This window comes from Aspergillus nomiae (assembly GCF_001204775.2).
Source record: "Aspergillus nomiae NRRL 13137 chromosome Unknown contig00116, whole genome shotgun sequence".
Taxonomy (NCBI): domain Eukaryota; kingdom Fungi; phylum Ascomycota; class Eurotiomycetes; order Eurotiales; family Aspergillaceae; genus Aspergillus; species Aspergillus nomiae.
In genome coordinates, this window is record NW_015378171.1 from 15,486 (window position 1) to 34,396 (window position 18,911).

Sequence of the window (18,911 nt, forward strand, 5' to 3'; positions counted from 1 at the left end):
AGGCTGTTTGCGTGAGTCTATAGTAGTGTCTTGCAAACAATCCGTTGACGTCGTGATAGGTAGTTCAGTTGATTACTGTATTTATATATAAGCGCGGAGGCATGACTGTAAACATTCCGCATATGTGATATATTTTGCTCGTAATATCTCAGAATTGTAACATTGAAATTTAAACATATTAATTAAATTTACTACTAAAGATTAACGCATCCTGTGAGGCTGTTGAAGATGTTGCGTTTTTTGGGAGAGGATGAAGGCTGAGAGGATATGACACAACTCTCGTCAACAATAACTCAGAACTTGGGAACTGCCCACCACCTTTGCATTTCTCATCCCTCCAACCACCATAGTCGGAATGAGGGCGTGCTGGATATTTACAATTGCACTATGCCTACCACTATTGGTATTTGGATCAGCACCAGTGACAAAGCTGATTATCGACTCGGATCTGTTTAGTGACGTTGAGTAAGCCTTTGTTGAGGTCTCGGTCTCATGTTCCCCGCCCGTTGCTGATGATCCCCTCAGTGATGCAGCCGCTCTTTTGGTGGCTTGTGGCCATCCAACAGTGACGCTAATGGGCGTCATGATCAATTATCCGTCGATATACAGTGCCTTAGCTGCCTCTAGTATTCTCGGGTATTATAGCTACTCTGACGTTCCAGTTGGCCTTAAAAGACCGTTTTCCAATGATACTTTCTTTGACGCCTGGACATATCAACTAGGGGAATATGCAAGCAAAGTCGCATACAACTGGCGACATAATGCATCGATGCCATGGGGAGACGCAAGCAATGCGTGGTATCCCGTCGAGCTGTACCGGAAGCTTTTATCGGAGGCAGACGATCACAGTGTGACCATTGCCAGTATTGGATTCCTCGACAACGTGAGTATTTGCCAAGGTTCATTCCTTGAAGCAATTGCTTAAATATTCTCTAGCTCTATGAGCTTCTTTCATCTCCGAGTGATGGATACTCTCCACTTTCAGGGCATGACCTTGTAAAGGCTAAGGTGGAGGAACTCGTTATCATGGGTGGAGCATACCCATGCGGATATGAATACAATTTCTACGGCAACAATGCTTCCGCAACCGCCCACGTAGTAAGCACTTGGCCGGGGCCCATGACATTCTCTGGAAGTGAACTTGGGGCGACCGTCTACTCGGGGGCGCGGTTAACGGTAGAGGGACCTGGTGGCGATCCAGTCAATGCAGCTTACCGGTGGTACACGTATGTTGCTCCATGTTCCACACATGCAATAACCTCTGACTGACGTTACAGCGGATACAACACGTCTCGGAGTTCGTGGGATCCTCTTACTGTACTCTATGCCATTGACGGATTGGGAAGTATGTTTGAATACGCAAACAATGGAGGGCAGAACTATGTTTACCCCGATGGTAGAAATGAATGGCTGCCAGACAACCCTCTGTATCCGCAGAAATACTTGAAGCTGCGAATGTCCGAAATACAAGCTGGTGAAATTTTGGATGTGTTGTATCTCGACACAGCGAGAAGAGCTGCAAGGAGGTAATAGGCAATGGATTTTTGAGATCGACTTGTTTGGAAAGACAGCGATTGTGACTGACACGACAATAAATGGAGCAGAAATTGCCGATTGGCATAGGCTTAATGAACCAAAATTCACCATCATCCAACCTCTTGTAGGTAGGCACGATTGCATTGGAGACATTAATTTGAACTTGAGGGTTGCCTGCTTGGTCCAACCTGCCCTAAGTTGACTTATATTGCAACGATCATCCACGTGCGTGCATAGCTAGATAGGGCCCACCAATCTCTTGGTTTTGTCGTAGAGTAATTGACGATAGAATCTCTATTGGGCCCTCATGCCCGCTATCCGAATATTGTGAATCTTTGTAGAATAGCTTGTTTCATTGATAAACATCGTAAAATATGGGATACTTTCTTCGGAAAGAAACCCTCGAGGATTAAAAGGTGGTGGGCAACAGGCTAATACCCCAAGATGTGTTTGCTCAATCTCAGGGCAATGTCGCCGTTCGGTTTGGGAATAACTGAAGTGAGATTCGTGCCCAACGCATAGAGCTATAGCTATAGATGTGAGAGGATACTCAATGACTATGGCGTGTTAATACTTGCGGATTGGGGACAAATAAATCCACGACTCGAAACGGCTGATGTTGTATATATTGGATCAAATTAATTCTGAAATGGAGACTACTCAAGCCATATTGAATAGTCTAATATAGCCTTATTAATTGAGACGTTAAGGGGTCAAAAATTCGCAACGACCAGGTTAAGAGTGAAGAATAGTCAATCCTGTTGCTTGGACTATTTCTCCTATCGACAGGAGCATTGCCGAAGTATAATCTAGGCAGCGACATAATGTTCAAACACCAATTAAGACAGGGTCAACGAGGGACATTGATCTAGGTAGTTTAATTTATCCATGTATCATATGTAGGGTCTAGTCTCCATAGTCCGGACGCATAACAAGAAATCCCGCCAATTGCGCAATGCAGCCTTGTTAAATGGAATTTGCAGGGTGAGTCCGGCACTGGTCGGAACATCTATCTGGATACTTTTTGTCCGACCCTTGAATTGAAGTGGAAGTGATCGGCTCAGGGGTCGGATTTTATTGACTGGGGCCAGATTACGTAGGTTTAGTGGAGACTTCTGACTCGGTCCGATCTCGCCAGAGGATCCGACAAAGCTGTCCCGTTTCATACCCTTCAGGATTTCTGTTTCAATGGCTAGCTGGTATCTGTCTTTTCGGCTTCCCGCACATTACGTTCCGGATGTTCAATCCTATCTCTGTCAATCGCACAAGCTGTAGATAGGTTCAAAGGAGTAAGATACGACAGATTCAATCGTTGTTAAGATCATCTTAGGTAGAACGTCGGTGCCGTTTGGCTGGTGGAATCGCAGCTAAGCTTTTTTTGACTACGCGAACCGGAAGCTTAGCCCTAGACTCAAGCCACTTGTTTCAATCTCAGACATATTTTTCCGCTTCCAAGGAGTTCCCCTTCTTCTCCACCCTGCTGTATTGTAAATCTTCCGTCGAAAGAAGGTAATAGGATGCGATAGCCTGAATTCCAGCTCATCAGTGGTAGGAAAAGGGATATAAAATCCTCCTCGGACTCTGACGATGCTTGCCTTTCTCTCAGCATTGTCTCTATCCATCCTCCATTCTTTAGTCTTTCTTTCAGTCCATTTTTGAAGGCCTCTTGTTGACCAAGTCCCTATCCTTTCTTTCCGAAAAATGCAGCTTCTCCAATCTTCCGTCATTGCCGCTACTGTCGGCGCTGCGCTGGTCGCCGCAGTCCCTGTGCCCGAGCTTGAAGCCCGCGACTCCTGTACTTTCACCTCCGCTGCCGACGCCAAGTCGGGTAAGACCTCTTGCTCGACCATCACTCTGAGCAACATTGAGGTCCCCGCTGGCGAAACCCTTGATCTGACGGGCCTCAAAGAGGGCACTACTGTATGTATAGATGTTTAACTACATGCTCTCATAGTTAGCATATACTAAAGCCATGTCTAGGTCATTTTTTCGGGTGAAACTACCTTTGGCTACAAGGAGTGGGAGGGCCCTCTCATTTCCGTCTCTGGCACCAACATCAAGGTCCAACAGGCCTCTGGTGCCAAGATTGACGGAGACGGATCCCGCTGGTGGGATGGAAAGGGTGGAAATGGTGGAAAGACCAAGCCCAAGTTCTTTTCTGCCCACAAGCTGGACTCTTCTTCCATCACCGGCCTCAAGATCTACAACACCCCCGTCCAGGGCTTCAGCATCCAGTCGGACAACCTGAACATCACTGATGTAACCATCGATAACTCCGCTGGTACCGAAGAAGGCCACAACACCGACGCCTTTGACATCGGCTCTAGCACCTATATTAACATTGACGGTGCCACCGTGTACAACCAGGATGACTGTCTTGCCATTAACTCTGGCTCGGTACGATAACATCATCCCAGTTGGAATCTTCCCAGCTTTCCTCCATCTCATAATCTGGTCACCAGCTAACACCCCTGTAGCACATCACCTTCACCAACGGCTACTGTGATGGTGGCCATGGCCTCTCCATCGGCTCCGTTGGTGGGCGTAGCGACAATACTGTCGAAGACGTGACCATCTCCAACTCTAAGGTTGTAAACTCCCAGAACGGTGTCCGTATCAAGACCGTCTACGATGCCACCGGTACTGTCTCCAACGTCAAGTTCGAGGATATCACCCTTTCCGGTATCACCAAGTACGGACTCGTTGTTGAGCAGGATTACGAGAATGGCAGCCCCACTGGTACCCCAACCAACGGTATCAAGGTCTCGGACATCACCTTCGAGAAGGTTACCGGCACCGTGGAGAGCGACGCTACTAATATCTACATTCTCTGTGGATCTGGCAGCTGCACTGACTGGACTTGGTCGGGTGTCTCCATCACCGGTGGTAAGGCTAGCTCCAAGTGCAAGAACGTTCCTACTGGTGCTTCTTGTTAAATACGGACTCACACGGGGAGATTAGCTTGCGGTGTTCATATTTATTATTCTTGGTGTTATTGCTTCGCTATTCGTAGCGCTTACAGGTTAATATAGCATTACACAACTACTACACAATACACTCCTTTTACACATTGCGTCTTACGCAGCTTCTTATTCTTTACACTCTTCCTGGAGCCAGAGGAGGGGAAAGCTGCTATATAGACTTCGGAGTACCATATCCTTAAACTATAGGGTGTCAGGTCAGATACGCAATACGATATCAGGATGTAGCTAGGCTTCCCCGTCGCTACGAATCTACACCGGCCGTTGACTTAGCTGACAAGGGCTTTGTGGCCAATCCAGATCGCACAGGGTCCAGAAAGTGGCACAGTATCTACTCCGTAACCGAACCTAGAGCAGCACCTCACCAAGCCCTTACTAAGGATGTATCGACTCCACAAGGGGTAGACTAGAACACATACATCTCGGCAGTAATCTCCATAATCTAATTGCCGGAGAGAATCTTGGCATGCCACCCCTGCGTTGCACCCTCTATTCAACGATGCGGTTAGAAGATGTACCGTTTTTATAATAAAAGCTGTGGGCCCTAGGATGAGATGTGGAGATAGTGCGCCAGAGTCCGCGAATGTAGTGGCATTTAACAAATTGTAGTCCGAAGTCCAGGAGGGGTGGTGGGCTCACCTGCGTTCGAAATATACTTAACTTTTTTAGCTGCACGCTATTGCATATTGCTTACAGTGGACCTCATTTATCCACTATGCGCTGCGCAGTATCTTGTCTATATTCCTGTCAAGAAATTTCTCTCGTGTCTTGACGTAAATAGGTAATGAAAACATTGGATTAAGATTTACACCATCCCTTCACTTTGCAAATCTGTATGGGCTGGTAAGACTATTGGTTCAATTTACAACTATCGGGGGGTTATATTAACCATTTTCATTGTTATCTTTTTCGATATTTCAATACTCCATATCTTCGCTCAGGTTAAAACAATCCCCAAAAACCCAGCACGGAATATAAACCAAGACAGTTCCAGGAAACAGTCTGGCTTGCTAAGTACTCAGCCCGCAAGCTTCAGTAGGCCCAACTCACTTTTGTGGTAAATCTTGAGCAAAGATGATGTGCATCTGCCAGTAATTGTGAGAAGTGCGCATTATCCTCACCTTCAAAATGGCAGGAATGCCTCCCCATGCGTCCAACCTTATATCTCATCTTTTCAACCATTAATCGATAAGACTATGAAGCCATCAAACCCACCAACAATACTAAAATCCTAGCGGACCATCTTATGCATCTCTCGGCCACAGAAACACCAACAAACTGGGAGGTGAAATGTGTGGCAAAAAGAATCCTAGAAGCCCTGGCGGTCATACTTATTATGACTGTGTGCATGTAGGCTGGGGGCCACCGACAGGAATATGTGCTTTTGGGGCTCTGGTATGTCCGTTTTGGAGGGTCAGTTTGTCTTTGTATATTATCATATTTATTCCTCTTATACCACACCGATGGTCGTTATGATATGACCGTTTAACAATACGTATGTCCCTATACCGACACAGTTAACAGTTGCTTATCAAGCGCCACATAAACAGTCATCATTCCATGGAGCAGTCCGGCTCTATACCAAGCGCACATCTCATCTTCAAGCCTCCATGAAAAACTTCCACGTCGCATCTGGAGCCGGCGGATTACCAACACCAAGAGGTGTGGCATCATGCCCACCATCATAAGCAATAAACGAAACAGGCTTAGCGCACCTCTGAAAATCAGTTCGAACGGAACCGTGACTCCCAAATACGGGCCTACCAACATTCGTTGGCTGGCACCCATTATTCACAACAAGTTTATTCGCCAGAATTACCCCCCCCGTCAAACGGAAGAACCGGGTCACTAATTCCATGAATACCTAGATATGCGATAGGATCATATCCTCCATCACACCCACTAATCAGTCCACCACTCAACACGCTCACAGCTCTGAACTCCTTTGCCCGCGAACAAGCAAGCGAAAAGCTCATTCCACCACCCCAACTGAACCCTGTAACAAAGCGGGATCTCTGGTCTATACAGAGGTCACTCTCAACTTGCTTTATAATAGCGTCGATGAGCGCTACATCTTCTCCATTGGTGTTGGCCCAGCTAGCATCCCGGCCGTCCGGAGCTACCAGGATTGCGCTACCCAGCGCTCGAGTTTCGAGGCCATACCAGGGCTCGATACCTTCGCCATTCACCACAGAGCTCATGTTTCCACCGCCCCAGTGGAGGCCGAAGATCAAATGATGTGGTTTGTTGGAATGGTAGTTATCAGGAATCTTGAGGATATACTCGCGGTCATTGATTCTCTGGACTCCGTTGGCAAGAGTGGGCCGTTTGCCGCAGCCGGAAGAATTGGGACCGTGGACTGAGATAAGAGTGCTTAGGAACATGACGGTCTGGAGAAAAGCCGATTGAATCATTTCCGCTGACGAACGGACGCGATAGAGGATGATGAGGCTTTACTCAGATCAACGAGTAATAATGATTGTCACTGTGCAATTGATGCTTTTAGGAAGCTAATAGTGCACCTTATAGCCGTTGCCTTGTATTTATAGGCTGCAATAGTGTTTGATGACTTAACCAGCGGCATTATTCCTCGTAGTTCCCTTCCTGCAGAAGAAGGGAGATTTGGATAATGAATCTTTCGGGAAGGAGGTGTGGTACCAACTTCCTCCAACTGTGCGCCGGCCGGACCAGCCGTGATGCATGAAAAATCGGCAGCTTTATTTGAAACCTTCGTCTTAGAAGTTCCGTAGAGGTAACAGGGTATCTTCAGGGACTGTTTCAGGACCAGTTTGTCTTGTTAAAGCGACCACCAAGACAATGAACTTATCATCCACCGCACGGCTTAGTGATGATTCAAATCAAGGCACTACATCACGACTGGTGGAGAAACACAGGAGCCGGTTCATAACACTGAACATAAGGGGGGCAAAATCGTCGCGCTCAGACTTGATGTCTAGAAACATGTTCTCCATGTAGAACAGCACGTAATTGGTCACGCCAGCCTTCATAGGAGGGAAATGTACCTCGGGTCGAAGATCTGCAAGTCTGGAAAAAGTTTCTTATGTACCTACTACAACCAGCGGTGAGAGATGGAGTACGAAAAAAATCTTGACTTCTGTGTGTGATGGTTTTGTATGGTGCACTTTCTAACAAATTAATATTTCTCGCACAATCCGTTCTCACGCCGCCATATAGGTTGGATAGAGTCAAGGCTTAGGAAAAGTAGAAGGTGGCAGTGATTTTCCTCCATGACTTGTGTTGTAAAATGTTATGCACCTAGTTCAACTCTACTTTAGTCCCTCAGACACACTACTTCTCTTGTTGAAACAACTTTAGGTAGGGTTTATATTACACTACTAGAAATTACTATTAATATTCAACGTGGAAATAAGATATAAAGACGTGGAAATATATAGCCAAGACATATCTACCAATTGCCGAGCGATTCTCTACCCACTGACTGCCGAGCCGTATCTGATTTTCCCCGTGACCCACTCAATGTCACTCTAATTTGACATATTTTCCCCTTGGTTGTTGATGATAAAAGCATGGAGTATGAAGCGCGCATGGCGCAATTATCCAAAAGCCACACCGGCCCAGGCTTATATAGGACGATGGAGCCGCCCAAGCTGTTCGCACTATCACATCCTATCTAATCGGAACTCCGGCACTGTCTCTGGAAAGAGAACTTGCATCACCGAGTATCGATCAAAAGAGAAGATATTCTTGTATAGATACCAACGGCCGCGGAACTTTGTCACTACAGCTATTCCCTCTCTGCTTGTGCCGCCCCTTATCTTCGTCGGTCTCTTGCTCGCTCTATGGACATGGAAATGCTTCTGGATCGTTGTCTTGCAAGACAAACTTCTATACCTTTCATGGTTGCCGCCGCTTGCACGGTCCGAGAAGATCGCGGACTACGAGGCCGAATGCAGGCCGGTCCAGTGGATGGAGAGGCAGATCCGGAGTCTGGACGGGACTAAGTTAGCGGTATGTGAAGGTCGCATCCCAGCCCACAGCCGCAGTGGTCGCGTTGCATCCGCGACAATTGGAGAAGGCTATCCGCAAAGTACGGCGACAAATAAAAGAAAGTCAGTCGTGATATGTTATTTCCAGGGGAATGGCGGTTCAACCCCCCTTCGTTTGCCGCTTCTCTCTCAGGTTCTACGAACAATCAAAGAAAAGTCGAAGTCTATGCCGTTATCTACATCTTCATCAGTAGGCACTGAATTCACCATAGTGGCCTTATCATATCGCGGCTACTGGACTTCCTCGGGTCGCGCAACGCAGTCCGGTATTGAGCTTGACGCGCAGGCGTTCCTCGACTGGGTATCGGAAACGTACACCACACCAGACACCGATCTGGAGGTCGTCCTCTGGGGACATAGTCTCGGCGCGGCCATTGCGAGTAGTGCTACTGCCACTTATCTCTCCCGTCACGGTAGCGACCAGTCACCTGTGAATGAGATGAATGAGGTGGGACTCCCTCCTCCAGTAAACATCGCTGGACTGATTCTGGAAGCACCGTCCTCTAGTATCAAGGACATGCTTATAAGTCTATACCCACAGAAATGGCTTCCGTATAGATATTTGTGGCCCTTTTCGTGGAACCACTGGAGTTGTACCACTGCGATGGAGAGGATTGCTCGCTGGCGGGACCAGAATAAGGAGCAAAGCAATTCGATCATTCATGGGGGTAGGTCAGGAGTGACGATGCTGCCCGGGTCTAAGCGCCTTTGTACAAGCTCAGGGTCCTCTCGTTCGCCTCCTCCAATTCTTCTGCTTTCCGCAGGGAGTGACGAGGTGATCCCGCCCCATGTAGCGGATCAATTGGAATTAGATGGGGAAAGACTTGGACTAGAGCTTGAGAGAAAAGACGTACGGGGGGCATTGCACACGGAGGCACCTGTCAAGGTGGGTGGTAGGGAGGCGTTGGTTAACTTTATCATTCAGAGTACCTCCCAAAGGCAGAGGTAGCTTGACAACTTATCGCATCACAATGCGTACTTCGCATTCACATCCGGAAGAAACGGAAAGCATAGGAAAGAAAGGATACCGCGATAAAAGGTGTAACGAGAATATAGACTCATTGCCTATGTTTACCCATAAGTTGTTGTGTGATTCTCTTGCGGTTATTGAAGCTGTACTGGATTTGAAATCTCTCAATAGGGCATGTTCCCCTGCCAGATTCATTTATTATATAATCTTCCTGATATATACCGCATACGTTTAGGTTCCAACCTCCTTAACACTTTGTATGGAAATGCCACGTATACACGGGAAGACCATCGCTGCTGAGAACTTGTTCAATCCCTCCTGCATCTTAGCCTCCAGTGCTAAATCTGTCGATGGATCGTGTGATTCGTGATCAGTCTTTACACGAGCATCCTCACTCTCGAATTCAATACGCGATCGGCTGTTCTGATGTAGCTCGAGCACAGTCATAAGCTGGTCGAGAAGGAGCAGAGCTGATGACAGGATAGTAATGCAGGGCTGCTTAGAAATAATCTTCGCATATTTCGACGGAGTCATCGCTGTAGATGATCCCAGAGATGTCGTGATTGTATCCTCTTTCGAAGCAAGAACAATCCTTGCGCGCAGCCCGGTTAACCGAGTTTTCGTTCCAGTCATCCTTCCAATTAACTGGCCTATGGCAGCAGGCTTAGTATTTTCTTGCGATTGGATGATAGCGCGTGTAGCTGCATAATAACCTGGACATCTGACTATCTCGTTGAAGATGAACAACAGGGCATGATTGACCAGGTCATATTTATTCCCCTCATTTTCCGTACTGGAACTCTCATTGACTGTCAATGACCATTCTGGGTTCTCTAAAAAGCATGGCTCTCCTTGCCTAAAAGCCTCTTTGACCAGAAAATTTCGAAAGCACAATAAAAGAGTCCGACCTATACCATGTTTATGTGCAGCAGGTCCACGGGCACACATAAGGTGGCGGACGCCGCCACAGTGGAGTACCCAGGAATTCTTGCAGCTCTCATCCAGCATCTCGTATGCTCCAAGCAAAATGGCAGCCGCTAGCGTCTCATCAGTGAGCGCAGCGGGTGTCTGCAGGATATACGCAAGATGCTTTATTCCTCGGCCATACATGTGTCGACCGCAGGCGATAACTCCTTTGTCACCTCGCACAACTCCCATATGGAAGGTATTCAGTGCTCGGATTGCCCAAATCAACGCTTGTGGACAGGTTAGTCCCTGTTGACGTACAAAATCCATCCAATCCACCTCTAGTCGGGATGACCATATTGAATACGCTGGAAAGTAGTAATCAAGAAAGTCGTTGAACCGCTCCTTTGTTTGGATGTCTAGCGCCGCAAAGGTCAGACCGGGAGCGAAGACCTCGTCGATGATCAGTTCAGATAGTTCTGTTGGCCGGGCCTGTTTCTGCTTTTGCACTCTTGGAGGGGTTCTACTGGGGCGCCCCAGAGGCTCTCGTCGGTATCGCTGCTGCAGAGCTTGTGTCTGGTCGCGGAACTTGAAGTGACGATCATAGCCCGGACATTCGCAACCTCTCTTGATGCATCGCAGACATTGAGGCCGAGCCTCATCGCACTATAAGACCACCTTAGTCCACTTACCCCGTACGGAGCTGTTTAGGTTTGTTTTGGTATCAACCGAAGTACTCCATGCTAGAATGGATGTTATGGTGGATACGGACCTTGATTCTGCGGTTCACGCACATGCGACATCCTTTGCTGTTCGAAGCCCCTGTCATGATGATGCGGGTAACTTGGACTGGCGAATGTGGTGGCAGATACAATAGCACAGTATAATGAGAGTAGGCAATTAAGGAGTGAGAACAGTGGCACAAGCTGAGTGAGCAAGGGTAGGAATCAGTATTTGGTAGCTGGAGGGATCCTCTTTGTTTCCATCCTTTGAGACTAGTCACCCCGTGACCTTGGGGTGCGATTCTCTTGAGGGCTGTCGTGTAACATAATCCTGGCTGAGTGCATCCGCCTACAGCATCAAGTTACTTATTATTCCTTTTTCTTTTCCCGCCTCTTTATTTGTTTTTTCCGTTCCCGTTTCCAAGTACCCAACAGATGTTTACTCCCCATGGTGGATCATGGATGGAAACTAGTGACCTAAACCCAACCTTAAGGTTAACTAACGATAATAATATTACTACTACTAGGCTGAAGTGGGGCTCAATTCCAATTAGATTTTCGTTGGCGCCTTACAGCCATACCTGCAATGATTTTCACAACATGAGTACTACTGCTGCGTTAACCGGTGAGGGAACTGCATCATAAGTACCTCATTAAGGTATGTCGGTATTTACCTTCATTGTGCAGCGTTGGCTAACACGGAGTTGGGAAGCTCTAGCCTGAGAGCACTTTACATTCGGATGTTTAGATGTAATGTGAATAGTTAGTAAAGCTTTTAGTATTTGGTGAATTTCCTCAGAGGAATATCAATTTAAGAGTATTTGCGGTGGGTAAAAAGAAACTTTTACAAATTACCAACCTGTATTTTGAATCCGGTGTGAGATCGATTATATATTTCGCTAATCACTATTAGAACACAGCGTTCTGCTTGGGTGGATAATAACAGTTGAGTTATATCTCCAAGATGAAGGTATTTGTTCATTATTTATAGCATGTTTATAAATGTAATTGACATATTAATTTAAAATGAATACCTTGCACTCACAGTGGCGTGCACAATCTGTCATTATATTAATAAGCAGAACCATGCACCAGATTGACATAATGTGTGCATAAAGACCCGATTGATCACGTGGGGAGCGTTTCACCTAATCTGGTAGCCGGATTAAAGATCCACCTCATGAATTACATCTGACCACGCTTCTGCCGACAGGATGCCGCGAGTGATAAATCATCCGGTTAAAGCCGCATGTCTCGCCTGGTATAATCCCGCATTGCCTTCTGCATGTCCACGGCAGTGTGCTGACTAGCGTGCAGCCGTGCATCAAAAACACGCTGCGACGGTCAGCAGCCTTGTAAACCTGTAGGGTCACCTGATCTCAAGCTCGAATAAGACGCTCAGATCACTGATACTAGCCGTTATCATAGTGCTTTGAAAGAAACCGTGGCTGCTATTACCGTCCCAGTCGCCGTGGGGGACCGCGACGAAGCACTAAAAATGATAAGGAAGTTCAACGCATGAGCGAACCTCTCTCTTCGATATCGTCACATCCATCGACTTCCGGCACCGTGATCGACATTCCTCAGTGCTCAAATGTTTCAGGTACAGGGGACACGAGTTCTGGTCAAGAGACGGATCCCAGTCTTCGGCACATCATTGGTCTCCTGACACCTTTCAGTGGAGAGCAGAGCCTCGGTGCGGACCTGGGTTTGCTTTGGGGTCCTCAGGATACAGAGCCACCTAGCGAGATAGAAAACCCCGTTTTGAGAGTGTATACTTCTGAAGAAGATATGTAAGTTCGCCATGAATAATGCTTACTTGAATATCTTCGACAATTTACCGCGCCGGCTAATTGGAGTTAGAGTGAACGCGTATTATATCTACATCCATCCATACTTAGCGTTGTTACCAGCTTCAGTAAGCCCACAGTATGAGGACAGGCCAGAAGTCTTTCAGCCACCAGCTGCAGAGGCCGGCACAGTGGGCCAGTCCTGCTTGCCTTATTGGCCGACGACTTCATTGAGTTTAGCATTATCTGCGATACTTTCCCTCATTCCGCCTCCTCAGGATCCACAACCGTCAGGGGAGTGCCATGTTTGGATGCGACGCGCATATGCACGTCTCTATGCGCAAGCCGCCCTCAGCAGTGCAGAAAAAGAGATCGATGATCTTTTGTCACGAAACAGCGCAACTCCCTATGCGGAAGAGGATCGTCTTCACATCAGACTCCCGTTTCAGCTTTATCCAGTTCTAGCTCTTGTTGCTCTGAGTATCTATGAGTATTGCCAATGTGGTAATGTATCCCGGATGCGCACTCGCGCGAACCAGGCCATAACAACAGCTATGGATCTCGGCCTCCATAGCTTGGACTCGAATGCCTCAGAAGCACACCGACGAGCATGGTGGTCCGCGGTTAGTGTTTCCAGATCTCAATTCTGTGAGCAATGGTCACTTACTCATCACAGATTTCCATACTGTATCATACTTCAGTCGTACAAGTATCAGTAAGACTCCGGACAACGATCAAACCTCTTGACAACAGGCTAACCTATATGTATCAACAGTCACCTATCATTACTGCAAATGATCCTAGGATAACTACTCCATACCCCGAATTCAAAGCGTTTATAGATGGGCCAGAGGTAAGGATTGTCCTCACTACGTCGCTCTCGGTTTTTCTATGAGAGAACTACAGTTAACGCGTCCATCAGCCATGGCCGCTTTTGCTTAAAGCCCAGGAAGCTTACATCTCGGTCTCTGGCCTCCTGGGAGCATTGGGCCTAGTGTATAAAGCTCCTACACAATCCGTTGACTTGCGTGATCAAATATATCAACTCGACTCACGTATAATGTCTCTGGCGACAGAGTCTGAGTTCTACATGGGTATAACATGCAAAGACGATGCCGAAGGGCTTGCCATGAAGGGTATGGGGCTGATCACATATCTCTTGCTCCATTCGTGAGTCCGTCCCGTATACGCTAACGTTACTTAAACGTCTAACTTTGCTCTTTGTTCACAGGGCATGGATCAGACTCCATCGGTTTAGAGCCTTCATGGATATTCCGCTTTTCGTCGAAAAGCACTGTGACCTTACCGCTATCAATGACAAAGCTCCATATCCGGAAGTGTCCTCGAATTTCGAAGCTCTATTCCCGTTTACCGAACAACAATCCTCTGTCAGGTGCTTGAAATCATCGCTTGCTGTGGCTCGAGCATTTAGAAACCTTCCCTGTCCACAACCATCCCGGTTGACCGGGGGCTCAGGAAATGATGGCTCACCAACAGCCGCCCAAAGCTTGGATATTCCTTCTGCAGTATCACCTGCCATTTTTGGGGCGCGATTACCAAGTGCCTTGCCGTACTTTAAGTGCACGGCTATGCAGGCTAGCTACTCAATGTTCATGTTAGTCCATCGAATACGGGCAGCTATCACTTCCGGCCGTCTTTCAGTCTGCTATCCTCTGATGGCGAGTCCAGAACCTGCCACAGAAGTCCAAGATGCTAGGAGGCTTATTGAAGAGCTGCGACATGCAATTGAGTGCCTAAAGCATTCCATGGAGAGGGACATGGTGTTCGAAGGCATTGCTGCCATGTACCGTGGACTTACTGCTGTCTATCTCTCAGTCTTCCCAAATTGATTATTGTGAGTAAGATGTGTCCCGTTCTGCCACATGTCAGGAAAGGGATTTGCCATCTGTTGTGGAGTGTAGAAATCTGGGATGCAGCAGCTTCCATGGCCCTGGGTGATGTACCAGCTTGATCACAATTCCGATTACCTTATTGTAAAATGCGTCTTTCTCAAGTTTTTAGCGTTGCCCTAGGAAGATATCCTGATTCAATGTGGTTTCCCGCCAAAGATTTGGTGTACTTAAAGTTCAGTCTATTTTTGAAATCCTGGAACTTACTCAAGAGAACTTTCCGATAATCCCTCAATAGGTCGAGGAGCAAGAACAACAAACGAAGAAAAAGAGAGGACGGAGGAGAAAAAACTGCCCATTCGGGTTCCGCGGACACCCAATCCTGAACGATTCTTCGGCGTCCGAAAATGGATTAGCTTGTAGTGCAGCTTTTGGGCACGCCCTAACTCGTCAAAGAATATTTAATCATATTTATATAAACTGGGTAATTTATCAGGGCAGTGGACGAAAAACTACGGATTCTCATAATAAATGAAAAGAAGGCAACATGAATGATAGCTACCCGTGTAGCTCGTCGCAAAAGCCATCGATTAGCACCGTGGACGAAACCTCTAGGTCGCCTGAAGGACCGACTGAGCAGGACAGTGTTGTAGATTTTCCAGACGGCGGATGGCGAGCATGGAGTGTGGTGCTGGGTTCGTGGTGTGCAATGGTTCCCTCGTTCGGTCTTTTGAATACAATGGGTGTCCTGGAAGCTTGGTTGGCAAATGATCAGTTGAAGGAATATTCAAAAGCTTCCATCGGTTGGATATTTGGTCTGTATTCTTTCTTCCTTTACTTTGGAAGCGTGCAAGTTGGTATGCTAGGCTAAACTCTTTGTTGTACGTATACCGATATTGAAGACTAACTCAGACAAGGGCCAGTCTTTGATGCGTACGGTCTCAGACCCTTACTTATTCCAGGATGTATCGGACTTGTCAGTTCTCTCATGGTGTTCAGTGTAGCCAGAGGTTCGTCTACTTTGAGGAAATATTCATTGCCTACCGTACTGATGTTAAACATTGCCTGTCGCTAGAATATTACCAGTTCATGCTCGGTTTCAGCGTCCTCGGTGGAATTTCCTCATCTATGGTCTTTACCCCTAGCATAGCCTGCATCGCGCATTGGTTTCATCGACGTCGTGCCTTGGCGACAGGAATCGCAGCCACTGCCGGTGGTTTCGGTGGCATTATCTTTCCCATCTTGATATGGAACCTCAGCGAAGTTGTCGGGTTTGCATGGGCCATAAGAATAACCGGTTTCATATGCACCTTGTTTTGCATTCTATGCATCCTATTTCTGAAGACCAGGTTGCCACCTAAAAAGCTAGGCGGAGGCAAGATTGATATTAGAGCGCTGCGCGAAATCCCATTCTCCCTCCTCACAGTCGCCATTTTCCTAATCGACTTCGCCCTACTGATTCCCCTGACCTACCTGACTTCTTACGCTGAATCACACGACATGGAAGAAAGCCTGGCATACCAATTAGTCTCAATTCTCAACGCCGCTTCGATCCTTGGACGCGTCGTCCCTGGATACTTCGCAGACCGCTACGGTCGGTTCAATGTCATGATCGTCACAACACTCGTGTGTACTGTTTTCACACTAGCGCTATGGTTACCAGCCGGGTCCAACACCGCCGCAGTCGTGGCATACGCTGTACTCTTCGGGTTCTGGAGCGGTTCCGCTATAAGTCTTGCCCCCGTTTGTGTTGCCCAAATCTCGTCCACGGAGGATTTTGGAAAGCGATACGGAACGACATATTCGTTGGTCAGTGTTGGCGCTCTGTTTGCTATACCTATTGCGGGGGAGATAATGAAAGCCCAGAGTTCGGGCAGAGAGAAAGACAATTACTCGGGGCTTATACTCTTTTGTGGTTTGGTGTATGCTTGTGCTTGTTTGTTTTATGCTTTGGCGAGGGGGGTTAGTATAGGGTGGAGGCTGAAGGCTATGTTTTAGGGCTTCTTTTGGGAGGGTGGTGGGTGCGAGTGAGGATAGAGAGAATGGTGGATGTGATTTAATATATTTGGTAATGTATACGTGACGTGTTTCGCCTACTTGTCTCGTGTTGTGAAGAGATTCGAGCATGAATACTTGCCCTTTACTCTCTATCTCTATTCGTAGTCATAGCCCTATACCTTCATTAAGGTGTCAGCATGCCATTTTGCTCAGGACATTAAGCGGGGATCTGTTAGTGCTAGAATCTGGAGTTCAACTACTAGAACTATTGGAGAGCTGGACTCACCCCTCCACGGTGATACGTAAGGGGTGCCTTTTTTTGAGTCAAGCACCAAGGTACCTTCAACCTCATCGGCAACAAGAAAGAGAGCGAGGATCGGGGAGGTTGTACTTACACCATCATAATAGCAAATAGTATGCATAGAGCGGTAACTTTGGGCCCGGTATTGAAGGGCAAAGCAGGATGCTACACAGTCACGGAGGAGTTCCAAGGTAGCGTGTGGCTAGCGTTGTAACCTTCTATATCTGCAGTTGATGGAATCTAACAGTTGAGCCATTCCGGATTACAACGCAGAGAAACCGTCGTGGTTAGAAGTGTCGGACACTTAAGTCACTGATAAAGCGTTCTCTGCGTCCAGCTTGCTCGAGCCATGTCGGATTTAAACTCGGGTAAATCCCGCGGCTATGACTTACTTGTATTCCCTGACAAGACAGATGCAGAGCAAGTTATAGCTACCATACATAGTGAATAGATGGGATCTCACGCAGCTACAATTCGCTGGGACAACCAGAAACCCCAGGAGAGTTCAAGCGTTTCTTAGGATTCATTTTTATACGAATCGATTCTGCAGCAGGCTCCCCCGGGCAAACAACAGTGTATATCGGGAATTCTATCCCTTATTGCATGCAGGCTGATCTGATCCACCTTTTTCAAACTGTCGGATATAGACATGCCATTGAATTGCACACCGACCATGGAAATGCTTTCGTGAGGCTAGAGACACACGAGAGGGGGCAGCTGCCATTGCCCAACTTCAGGGCCATTTTTCTCATGGCCGACCCATTAAGTGCAGTATATGTACTGACAATGGGTACCTGCCTCTATCTGACATGCTACCTTAGTAAAGTGGAAAAGAGCGACACCTTAGTGTATGGATCTCAGCAACCTTGCGCTCCAAACGCAAACCTACAGGTACCTGGGATGCCACCGTTCAGTACGCATCTCTGTATACAACTATAAGACCTATCATACCACATGACTGGCGACTAATATAACATTTAGGCACATCTGACCAAGACTACTCAAAGGCTGAAAATCCTAATCCATATTATACGCAGTAGCGAACGGGTTACTACACTTGCCTTCATTGCTCTTGTAACTTAATGGTAAACCGGGAGAGCTCTCTGGTTATTCGTAACATCTTCATTTCCGTATGCTAGGCGTAGGGTCAACATTAGGGTATGTTAACAACTGATTTCAACTCCTACAGTGTTATGTGTGCTCCGCATAATGCAGTAAGTCTGCGAAGATATAAGGGAAGAGCACGAGGGCAGGAGAGACATACGAAAGCTTCATAGTTTTGCTCGTCATCCGACATTGTAATTGCCTATAGAAGAGAAGTCAGAGAGAAAGGTATAAATGGTAAGCAGTTCGGAAGTTGTGAAAAGATTGTTGGTGTTGCGGGTGTGGGGGAATTCAAATACCGTGTAGGCTGATCTGATGGTATGGTTGCCCCTCTACGAAACTCACGGGGACGATCTAGTGGAGGGGAATGAGATCAAATCACTGTCGATCCCTGCAGGAATCGGTCTCCGATAGGATGATACTTAGTACGTGGGTCTGAGCACGTCCCATCGGTGAGCTTTAGGGCAAATACGTGAACAAAAAGCGGCAAGGGCACTAAGGCAACAAATAAATAAAGAAATAAAATGAAAAATAGAAAGAAAAAAAACGCGGCAAACATGCACATACAACGGAAGACCTTCGCTGGTAGTGACCCACCCAACTACTAACCTGCCGGCGTGTGGCTTCTCCGAGGTTACGACACGGACAGGTGTTCAGTAGAAATAGTATTATTCGATGTTAGAAACGTTTTAAACTCCGTAATATTTACATGCACGATAAGCACA

At 47.1% G+C, this 18,911-nt stretch overlaps 7 protein-coding genes across 7 annotated transcripts; 5 read left to right on the forward strand and 2 right to left on the reverse strand.

The window, feature by feature from the left end:
• Positions 1-298: 298 nt before the first annotated feature.
• Positions 299-1,530, forward strand: ANOM_005488 (inosine/uridine-preferring nucleoside hydrolase; the record flags this gene model as incomplete). Its single annotated transcript, XM_015550745.1, has 4 exons — positions 299-465; positions 526-883; positions 937-1,226; positions 1,278-1,530. Coding segments are annotated over 4 exons (1,059 nt in total), but the record flags the coding sequence as incomplete, so codon positions are not given.
• A 1,707-nt stretch (positions 1,531-3,237) lies between these two features.
• ANOM_005489 (glycoside hydrolase family 28 protein) lies at positions 3,238-4,472 on the forward strand (the record flags this gene model as incomplete). The annotated part of the gene is made up of 3 exons (XM_015550746.1): positions 3,238-3,456; positions 3,517-3,933; positions 4,014-4,472. The coding sequence occupies 3 exons, from the start codon at positions 3,238-3,240 to the stop codon at positions 4,470-4,472; spliced, it is 1,095 nt and encodes a 364-aa protein (XP_015407340.1).
• Positions 4,473-6,319: 1,847 nt separating this feature from the next.
• Positions 6,320-6,931, reverse strand: ANOM_005490 (alpha/beta hydrolase family esterase; the record flags this gene model as incomplete). The annotated part of the gene is made up of 1 exon (XM_015550747.1): positions 6,320-6,931. One exon carries the CDS (start codon positions 6,929-6,931, stop codon positions 6,320-6,322), a length of 612 nt encoding a protein of 203 aa, XP_015407327.1.
• A 1,141-nt stretch (positions 6,932-8,072) lies between these two features.
• Positions 8,073-9,494, forward strand: ANOM_005491 (uncharacterized protein; the record flags this gene model as incomplete). Its single annotated transcript, XM_015550748.1, has 1 exon — positions 8,073-9,494. One exon carries the CDS (start codon positions 8,073-8,075, stop codon positions 9,492-9,494), a length of 1,422 nt encoding a protein of 473 aa, XP_015407351.1.
• Positions 9,495-9,746: 252 nt separating this feature from the next.
• On the reverse strand, positions 9,747-11,250 carry ANOM_005492 (Zn(II)2Cys6 transcription factor domain-containing protein; the record flags this gene model as incomplete). The annotated part of the gene is made up of 2 exons (XM_015550749.1): positions 9,747-11,087; positions 11,194-11,250. 2 exons carry the CDS (start codon positions 11,248-11,250, stop codon positions 9,747-9,749), a joined length of 1,398 nt encoding a protein of 465 aa, XP_015407326.1.
• Positions 11,251-12,357: 1,107 nt separating this feature from the next.
• Positions 12,358-14,783, forward strand: ANOM_005493 (Zn(II)2Cys6 transcription factor; the record flags this gene model as incomplete). Its single annotated transcript, XM_015550750.1, has 8 exons — positions 12,358-12,404; positions 12,461-12,506; positions 12,572-12,936; positions 13,007-13,556; positions 13,610-13,648; positions 13,709-13,786; positions 13,856-14,103; positions 14,165-14,783. 8 exons carry the CDS (start codon positions 12,358-12,360, stop codon positions 14,781-14,783), a joined length of 1,992 nt encoding a protein of 663 aa, XP_015407325.1.
• Positions 14,784-15,330: 547 nt separating this feature from the next.
• Positions 15,331-16,781, forward strand: ANOM_005494 (MCT family MFS transporter; the record flags this gene model as incomplete). The annotated part of the gene is made up of 3 exons (XM_015550751.1): positions 15,331-15,640; positions 15,701-15,793; positions 15,859-16,781. 3 exons carry the CDS (start codon positions 15,331-15,333, stop codon positions 16,779-16,781), a joined length of 1,326 nt encoding a protein of 441 aa, XP_015407331.1.
• Between the last annotated feature and the right edge of the window lie 2,130 nt (positions 16,782-18,911).